The following is a 10,121-nucleotide window of genomic DNA, read 5'->3' on the forward strand; positions in this document are numbered from 1 at the left end:
AAACACACCCAAGATTGCCTCCCACTTGTGTAGCCTTTCATAAATGCTGTTACCAGTAAAGGGTTGTGGGTGAATAAATGCCTTTTTCTAGAGCAAAAGGACCTTTGGTGGCCAGAATGCTGAACTGACTGGTTTAGGTTGCCCTCAAACAGTCCACAGGATTTAAAATCTTAGCTATCAAGGTGTTCCAAGTCCCAAGTTCAGCTCCTGGAGGAACAGCTACAACAGGCAACTCCAGCTCCACAGTATCCAAAAGTCATATGCACAACACTCATGATTGCAAAGAGTAGACACTTTTTAATCATGTCAACACTCCCAATACTTTCACACTAGTCATTTTTTTAAGAAACCTCACACACGGTAAATACATTGTTAGTCCCATACCTTCCACAAGCCACCACCATGCATTACTTTTGTTTTATGGCATTGCCTTTTACTGCTTTAGCAATGTTTTCCTTATATTTGCATAGTATAAATTTTGAGGTCCCAACTTTTTAATAAAGCAATCTCTTAAGTCAAAGTTTTTAGGGTATGGAGGGAGATGAACCCTTAGATTTATCAACTTCAACTTCCCCAAGGGGTGGGATCAAGAGCACATACATCACATCCTAGCTACTTCTGGTTGTTAGCTCGAAGCCATGTGTTTGGATATTGCTCATGAATGTGCTAGTCCACAAGACATACTAGCTCACATACTGGCCACTGACTTACCTGTATCATTGCTTCATTAACAAAACCAGTTTAAATAAACTGCTTACGTTGGACATTATCCCCGTAGTTTAAACCACAACACTGAGTTTAACCACTTTCTATTAAAGTGTAAACAAATATGCATTCTTGGCAAGATTTCTGATGCACATACAAATTAGTATCAAACCCTACCTGGTTCAAGTCCATGGTTTCAACCATTAATGCCACTATTAATGTTCAACATAAGTTGTAGTGATGTAGATTTCATAAGGAGTTTTTTAATAGGGACAGCAGATAATGCGTATTAGTGCTTTTCTTATTTGTCTAGTAATTTTGAAAAACTGTAAATGTGTGTTTTGTGCACAACTAATTTTAAATTTAAAGGGTTGGCGATCTTGTAGACAACTGGTGTCGATAGAACAAGATTCACACTTGTGTGTAAGCATTACACCACGTTATTTGGATACAAAAGTATTTATTTTATAAAACTTGTACTCAAAATAACTCATCTGTCTACTCACAAATCCTATTTTAAAACATAATACATTATCCTTAGCTAATTTGATGTTAACTCTTTACAAACAGTACTCATTTCACTTTGTAATTTTATCAAGAACCTGTACTAAATCAAGATTTTAATCAGAAAACATTCCCTTTTATCTTTAAAGTGCTTCTTAAATGAAGGCACCAACAAGAACTACTTTCAGATGGTACAGAATTTCTTATTTCTTGCAGACTCTGTGGTTGACCACTTCTTCATTAGTTACCTGCAGCAAGACACCTTCCTGCCAAAGGAAAAAAAAAGTATCTGAAGAAGTTTATCATGTTTGTCCAAAGAACCTAAATAACTTCAGTGGTGGTTTTAGGATTAAAGCAGACTCACTGATGTGTATAAGCCCTGAATATCACATTTCTGGAAAGGCAATAAAGCCTAGATGGCAGAGGGCAGTTTTATGAAATGAATTTCAGTAGCCAACCTACAGCAGTTTTGGGTAGTACAATGGGCAAAATTACCACATTTTAACCCAACTATGTAGAGTACAGGGTATACAAAAGGGTTTTGTTTTTGTTGTTGCACAATATCCTGTCAGTCTCACCCTGATAAGCATGTAAAAGTAGAGCCATAAAGTAATAAACACAATGCCTAGTTGAATCAAACTGCTTGATCCAGGACAGGTGAATAAATACACAAGGGTGGAATGATAGGTAAATCTCATTTATTGAACTTGCAGCCTAACTTTTACCTACCATTTTACTACCAACACCACTGAAGGAAGCAAGAAAAGCTTTATTAATGATCACTTGGCTTGCCTCAGCTGTTGAAATGAAGCACTTTACAGTCTTTGTGGCAGCAGAATATACTTGTCCATGGTTCATATCAATGCTAAAATTCCAGCAGGGAAAAAAATGATATGTTAAGCACCTGAATCTTCATGGAAAGGGAGGGGGTGAGAAAGAAGGAAAAAAAGGGAAAACAACCAAAATGATATAAGTAAATGACAGATTGGAAAACAGGGTTTATAAAATTATCTTGAGTTTATTATGTTAAACTCAATTTATATAGCTATGTTAAACTACATAAGAACCACTATACTGAAAAGACCATTGAAGAGTTTATTAGTTTATCTTTTAGGGAGGAAAATTAAGAAAGAAAAAGTAAATAAGATCTTACCTAAAGAAGTTTAACTGAAGCTTAGAACTACTTTGCTCTACACCCTCAGCTTTCGTTGGCATCCTTATCAACTACTGTAGTTTAAGCTTTGTAGATACAGCACAGTTTCTTAAGACTGGCTGAGCTTAGTCGTCAAGAGTTCTCTTGTACTAGACCTGTGTCCCTGAAGAGTACCTCGCTGGGGTTATTTCCTTTCCTTGCATTGAAGAAGCAGCATCTAAAAGATCTAAAAAGGTGTTTCTCCTTGCAGAGATATCCCTTAAGTTAACTAGGTAATTTAATCCTGATGAATTGCAGACAACACACTTAAAACTGACCAGCATTTATCTTACACAAATACAACAACAGCTTTGCAATGGACCTTAATTATACTACCCACTCCTTAACTTATTTAAAATAAAAAGTCTATAATTACACAATTTCCTTTAGAATTATTTTATTAAATCATAAATGTACAACAGCTTCTTAACTCTACACACGCACTTAAATTTTTAAAGGAAAAACGTTGTCTTATTACACCATGATCCTGGCTAATAGCTTTTCAAAACTTTTGAGAAAAATCTTAAAAAAGGTTTCACATGTCACCTGAAACTTACAAATTTAACATTATCAAAGAAGGAATGCTTCTACACTCTTACAAAGACCACTAGAAAGAAACAACAATTAAAAAGCTAAGAAACTGTCTCAAAGGCATTTTTTTACAATCCTTCCTCCACAGTAAGGTAATGTTATTAAATAATCCAATCCATTCACAAAATGGCTCTCTGCATCTGCTCTGGTGTCTTCTGCCATATCACTGCATATTTATGCATGACTGAGATAAGAGTTTCCTTAACATTGTTATTTCGATAACCTGAAGCTGTTCTGTTACCTCTGGGCTCTCATCCTCTCCTATTTATACAGTGAAGCCTGTTTCAACAGAAGTAAAGAGTAAAAAAAAATAGGTTATGAAATTATCCATCTAACCAGACTTTAAGGAAAGATAACATGATCCTAAAATGCTTTAACTCCTGCAGCTAGTTCTCCCAAGATACTAACAACTGTAAAACTCAAAAACTACTTACCCATGGTAAGTAGGAAGAAGCTCAGTATCGGCTCCTTCCACCATAGCCACCACTTCCACCACTTCCTCCAGGACCATAGTTTCCTACAATGAAATAAGAAAGCAAGCTTAGTTGTATAAATTTCAAGGTTTTATGACAGAGGGTCTTCTACATAAAGCTTGCCTCAATTCAAGAGATCCTACTCCTTGTCAGGGCTGGGATTAAAGCCATCTGAAAGGTGTGACAGAACATCTACCATCTTCTAAGATTATTTGTAAGCACAAGCAGCTTTTAAAATTTGGACCTTATCACAAAGCAAAGCAAAACAAAACAAACAAACCCCTGTTCCTCAACAAGCTAAATGGCAAGGTATTGTACTTGAGACATAGTTTGGTGTTTAGGACAATAAAGACCCTGAGAAACTTATCCTCCTGCCTCCATTTCCCCCCTTGCCACATAGAGGCAGGTGGATCTATGTAGCATCAGGTCAGCCTGGACTACATAGATCCTGTCTCAACATCATCATCCCTGCCATCCCAATCACCTAACTTTACACTTGAGATGTACTTTAACAATTTTATGGGCAGCAAAATCAACTCCTGTACCTCTCAAAAATTGTTCAACTTCTATACCTCAACTACCTAGAGGTATTTCAAGTCTTATTACCTCCACCATATGGTCCTCCCATGTTCCTGCTACCACCAAAGTTTCCACTCTTCATTGGGCCATAGTTAGAAGGTTGCTGATTATAATTTCCAAAATCATTGTAATTTCCACTTCCATAATTTCCTATGAAAGAATTAAGAGTATCAGCTAACAGACCTCTGAACTATTACAGAAGCACAACTATAATTGAGGTTTAACTTTTACAATAAACTTTCTACAAAAATCAAATGATATAGTACCTATCTATAATCCTACAATTTAAAGCATCTAGGTGACAATGAAAATAAGTTTCATCAATTCTAATCCAAATTCCAACATAAAAGTTGTATATGAATTTATTACCTCCTCCATAGTTGTCATAACCACCTCCGTAGCCCCCACCCTGGTTGCCATATCCAGGTCCTCCACCACCATATCCTCCTCTTCCTCCTCCATAACCAGGGCTACCTCCAAAATTGCCACCTATTGTAAAATAAGCCTTTAAGTAATTGCTTAAATTTTTCAATTCCATTTGAATTGTCTTCATTACACTCAATTCTGGTTTTTGAAAACACAACTTTTTATATGGTTATTTTAGTCTATTCTAGCCTATTTACTCAAAGGTTAAATAAATACCTATTCTTTAGCAAACATTTCAGGGTCACAAACCACCATTTAAAAAACCTAAAATAAACTATAATACCAATACTATACTTTGAACCAGGAAATATTTGCAATTCTTATGCTCTGTAGTTTGTGGAAGAAACATGGAGACAGCATACTGGCATGATTTAAACTCTGGCAGGCTGATCTGAATTTGGTATCAACCTGGTCTACATAGAGATCATCTCAAGGAAAAAAAATTTGTAGGCTATCTAAGGGGATCCACCAGTACTCTTTATATTCCCCTGTAACATACAGACCTCAGATTCCAACATTCTAGCTTTTATACAACGTGCAATACCCATCTAGCTAGCTACAGGCATGCTTTGCTTGGTTACAAAACTCTGCATTTTAAAAAGCCAAATAACAATTATACCCAAGTACTGACAAGACAAAATAAAGTGATACACTTAATAAAGCACCAAATGCACTATTATTAAGTATATTAAGATAAATAAAGGAAACTAACCTCCAGGTCCTCCTCCATACCCATTATAGCCATCCCCAAATCCACGTCCACTTCCATATCCATCTGTTTAGAAAAAGTAAAGTTACACTTATTTTATTTTTCTGTTTTCTATTAGTGTCTCAGAATGAGGATGGTTGGAAATCTTACCAGTTTATTCATTGCGGGGGGAAGTATGTTAATTACAACTTATTACTAATGCAACCCACTTTTTAAAATCCCCACAAATGTAGAAAAATTATCCCCTTAATATTAAGGAGTTAAGTGTATAGTATCAAAACTTCTAAGTCACAACATTCATATAACTGAAACCTAAAAAGAAATCTACAGTTTTTGGGGTGAACAGAGACTTATGAAACAGCCTAGGGCTTATATTGAATTCAATATATGTGCGTGAATGGCTGAGGAAGACTTGTAACTTCTAGACCCCTGCCTCCTGTTCCCATACTGAAACTAAGGTGCTAGGGATTCAACTTTAGGCTAGCAGCATGCTAGGCACCATACATGCTCAACATGTTTTATCATCACACGGCTGAGGATATCCTAAATCCCATTAAACCATCCTCTTCAAAGTCATGCTCTTTAAAAAAAAAAAAAAAAAATCACTTACCAGAACCTCCCCTGAAGTTGCTTCCGGGTCCTGGTCCAAAATTGCCACCACCACCACGAGAATCCCCAAAACCAAAGTTTCCTAGGACATATGTTTTGATTAGTAGCAAGCATTCAAGACAACCCATCAAATATATGTAGCTATATATAAAGCACACAAATTTAAAAATACATATAACTTCTTACCTCCTCGTCCACTCCTAGAACTTTGGACTTCCTGCATTTCTTGTCTAGACAATGCCTTTCTAACTTCTGCATTGTGGCCATTGATGGTGTGGTATTTTTGCACTGAAACAATGAATTATTAATTATTTTAATAAGCAATCCTAAAAGTTTTAACAGCTGTTAATAACCCAACATTTTATATACAAACCACTTTTTATGCCTAGACACTTACATACAATTTTATCCACAGGATCATGGTCATCAAAAGTAACAAAGCCAAAGCCTCTTTTCTTCCCAGACTGCCTATCAGTAATTATTTCAATAGTATCAATTTTCCCATATTCTTCAAAATAATCTCTAAGGTGGTGTTCCTCAGTATCCTCTTTAATTCCACCAACAAACAGTTTCTTCACAGTCACATGGGCTCCTGGTTTTCCAGACTCCTACAACAGACAGCAAGAAAGTTATCCTGACATAAAAAACAAATATACAAATTAAACTACCTTGAGACCATGACAAATTCCTTCAGATAAAGCAATAGAGTATAAGAGGTTAGTTTTGGAAAGTCATGTACAAAAAGCTAGTACAATTCAAGAAAAACATTGAACATATTTTGCTCACCTCTCTTGCTACAGCACGTTTTGGCTCAACCACCCTGCCATCAATGGAATGAGGCCTTGCAGCCATGGCAGCATCAACCTCAGCCATGGATGAGAATGTTACAAATCCAAATCCCCTTGATCTTTTGCTTGCAGGATCTCTCATAACCTTTAAAACCAAAAGATACCATTAATTTCAACATATTCATCAACTAACACCAATTAGTTTTTTGCAGGGTGTCATAACACACGCGATCACTGAGTTCAGGGCCAGTCGGGTCTCCAGCACAGCCAGGTCACAGAGAAATGTTTCAATTACCCCTAAAGTCCTTTTTATATACTAGTTTTCTATAAGACTCAACCCTCCCCCCCAAAATTTTGTTTTGTTTTGTTTTTTCAGACAGGATTTCTCTGTGGCTTGAGGCTGTCCTGGAATTAGCTCTTGTAGATCATGTGGGTTTCAAACTCAAGAGATCCGCCTGCCTCTACCTCCCAAGTGCTGGGATTAAAGGCGTGTACCACCACCCAAAATTAATGCAGGCTCAACAATATTAGAACCTATAGCCAGGACTTTCACAATTAACGTACCACACAGTCTGTGAGCTTTCCCCATTGCTCATAGTAGTTTCTCAAACTTTCTTCTGTAGTTTCAAAGCTTAAGCCACCAATAAAGAGTTTACGAAACTGTTCCTTTTCTCTCTGTAAAGAAAAATACCATTTCAATTTTTATTTACATTTTCTCTTTGTATGCAGGAAATAAAATTCTTAAATATGAGGTGACCTGCTGGCAGAGTACCTTTTTCCTCTCCAAAGGAACAGTTTCTAAAGTTTTCTGGGGGGGAAAAAAAAAACTTACATCAAATTTAAACCATATGTTAAACTGCATATTAGTTGTGTTACACCAAAAATTGTCTCAGCTGAACTATGCAAGTTTTAAAGTCACTAATATTTTATCTAACTTCGATTCACATAAATTACCTGAACTTATAGACTTGCTTAAAAATCTGAGATAAACCATACCCAACTCTGTGATTTAAGGGGTGTTAAAGAATTCTTGAGAAAGTCTATATTAAATCCTACAATTCAAGCACAGAACTTCACTCAAAATTTTTATTGGAAAAACTAGTAAAATTTCCATATCCATTGCTTACTTCAGGATTCATTTTTAGAGTAGTAGATCGGCCTCTCCTTAAACTGCCCCCCCCCCCGTGTTAGACTTAGCATGGGGGGGGGAGATCCTGCAACTCTTAAGCTCCATGAAGTTGAAAGCACAGGATACACACAATACCTTAAACTTGGAAAAGTTTATTCCTAAAGCCATCACCATCTAATTTAAATATTGGGGTTTTGGGAGGCACTCCTTGTCTGGTAGCCAAGCTGTAGAAGTTAAAAAGCACATTTATCGAGTTACCATTGCCCTAAATTTATTCAATTATTTTCAGTAATTGGTGGCCTTCTGACAAATCACTCAAAAATTTCCAGTAGAAAAAGCCTGAAGTAAATATTAACTGATGTGTTATTACTGAATTATAAAAAAAGGAAGCTTAAAAACCAAGACGCTTATATACTAGGTCATACTATCCAGAACCTGTCTTGATTGCGTAACTGGAAAGGCAAAATTCATTATAAAAAATTCCACAATTTATTACAACTCAGATCTATTAAGGTTCTCTTCAAAAAATAAGTCTCTAAAAATTGTTTGCTGCCCTATTTCAGGTTCTGAAATTTGGAGAAATCGAAACGACAAAATAGGTTAAAGATTAAAATACGACATTTTAAATATTTTAATTACTTAACATGACTGGAAATAAGTTTCTACGGTTGTTCTACATACATGCCCATACGCTTCTTTAAATTCAAATTGTTAAGTACACAATATACCATTTTTAATATCACTAACAAGAAGCAAAAGCTTATTACTTACCTCATAGGTTTTTCCAAACTTACCCGACGTCCACTATCGATTATAAACAAGGTTATTTTATACACGGACTTAGGGTCAAAGAAAATAACCCAGTAGACCCCCTTCAAATTGAAACCTTACCCCTATCAATGTTAACCATGATTTGTAAACATAAATCAGAAAAGCAAACGACAAAGTTCAAATACATTGTGTCCCTACTAAAAGTTTTTCTATAGCGTAGGTTCCTGGGTTCATGTTTACCGATCCACGCTGTCAGCAAAGGGAACTACGAAAAAGTTATTTCACTTCCCTAACGTGGCCATCACGTGTAAAGATCTGTTGTTCAAGCAACAAGCTTCCCTTTAAAATGCTCACAATCTCCATTATTCCAAACAACAGGCTCCTTCGGGAAACTAAACATACGCTGTAATAAAAAAATTAATATCCCTCCGCCCAAGATAACCTTGCAACTACAACTGAGCGCTCTGAACTTCCTTTACAAGTGGCAGACTCATAAATCCCCCAATTAATGGAGTCAGAAGCCAGCTAGGAAGAATAAAATGGTTTCGGCCGCAGGCTGAGGCCCTGACCGCACCGCACTCTCTCGGCCCGCGCCAGCCAGCCTCGAGGAGCGCCTCCACCCCCACCCGCGCCTCTGTGTGGCTCCTGCGCGCAATGGCGCCATTTCGTCGAGGGGAAGGCAGGGCGCCTGCAACGAGGCGCGCAGGACGCCAAAGCCCAGGCTCAAAATGCTCGAAACCCACCTCGGGACGGCTTGGAAACACGCCGCACACGGGGGGAACTTACTAATCACCCCCTACGCGGTGGCCAGGGGGCCAAACCAGGCGGCCTGGGAAGCGGTGAACGCAAAAACCGCTGCGAGGCAGGAGACGGGAAAATGGCGGACGCCAAATCCGGTTCCCGGGAGGGGGGGAAGGGAGGCCCCGCAGACTAGGCTCCGGGGACCCGGAGGGGCGCCGAAACGCTCCGCCGCCAGCACACCGGGGCCCCCAGGCCCCAGCACCTCGAGAGGGGACGACGACGGCCCGCTCCCGCGCCCCCTGAGCGGCCAGACCCCCTCGCCGCGGCCGGGCCCCATCCCCCACCCCGGCGAAGGAAATGGCGCCGGGCGGCTGAGGGCGGGGAAGGCGTTCGGACAATCGGGCCTCGGCCAACGACCCCTCAAGAAGTCCCCCGGGGCCAACCGCCACTCGAGCGGCCGCTCCCCCTCCTCCCGCCCGCCCGGCCGCACCGGCGGCGGCGGCTGGCCGGCTTCCGCCGCGGCACCTTCGGCCTCGCCGTGCCCTTTCCAATAACTCATTGATTTCAAACCCGTTACCTCCATCGCGGACTCAGTCGCTTCAGCCCGATTTCCCGCAGCCGAGCGAGAAGAGAAAGACCTCCGCGGACGCACACGCACGGGACTCGTCCTGACGCTGTGGGGGGGGAGAGCAGCCGCTGCTCGAGAAACCGCGCCGCTGGGAACACCTGCACACAGGACCCGGCGCCGCTGCTACTGCCGCTGGAGCCGGGACCGCCGCTTTTCTAGAACCTTCCCCCCACTAACGCGTCCTCGCTTACGTCAGGCCGTTACGTAAACGTCCTAACCGCCGCCAATGGCGGGAAGGGCCTAGCCCCGCCTTTGCGCCGAGTGCGCGCGCCCTCC

At 39.9% G+C, this 10,121-nt stretch overlaps 1 protein-coding gene across 8 annotated transcripts; it reads right to left on the reverse strand.

Moving 5' to 3' along the window:
* Positions 1 to 1,148: 1,148 nt before the first annotated feature.
* Hnrnpa2b1 (heterogeneous nuclear ribonucleoprotein A2/B1) lies at positions 1,149 to 10,013 on the reverse strand. Of its 8 annotated transcripts, none has more exons than XR_001197468.3 (13): positions 9,795 to 10,013; positions 7,349 to 7,384; positions 7,141 to 7,251; positions 6,575 to 6,721; positions 6,186 to 6,396; positions 5,975 to 6,076; positions 5,790 to 5,870; positions 5,183 to 5,245; positions 4,414 to 4,533; positions 4,072 to 4,194; positions 3,427 to 3,509; positions 2,002 to 2,074; positions 1,149 to 1,475 (listed from the first exon to the last, which is right to left on the reverse strand). XR_001197468.3 is itself a non-coding variant. In XM_013125085.3 (12 exons), the coding sequence occupies exons 1-11, from the start codon at positions 9,798 to 9,800 to the stop codon at positions 3,448 to 3,450; spliced, it is 1,062 nt and encodes a 353-aa protein (XP_012980539.1). In that variant the 5' UTR covers positions 9,801 to 10,013; the 3' UTR covers positions 1,149 to 1,475; positions 3,427 to 3,447. The 8 variants fall into 8 exon arrangements, 5 of the variants coding, with proteins under 5 accessions (XP_012980539.1, XP_040593751.1, XP_021078534.1 ...); XR_001197467.3 differs by having other exon boundaries at positions 1,939 to 2,074; XR_005873865.1 differs by having other exon boundaries at positions 1,939 to 2,588.
* Positions 10,014 to 10,121: the final 108 nt, after the last annotated feature.

This window comes from Mesocricetus auratus, unplaced genomic scaffold (assembly GCF_017639785.1).
Source record: "Mesocricetus auratus isolate SY011 unplaced genomic scaffold, BCM_Maur_2.0 Super-Scaffold_100676, whole genome shotgun sequence".
Lineage (NCBI taxonomy): Eukaryota > Metazoa > Chordata > Mammalia > Rodentia > Cricetidae > Mesocricetus > Mesocricetus auratus.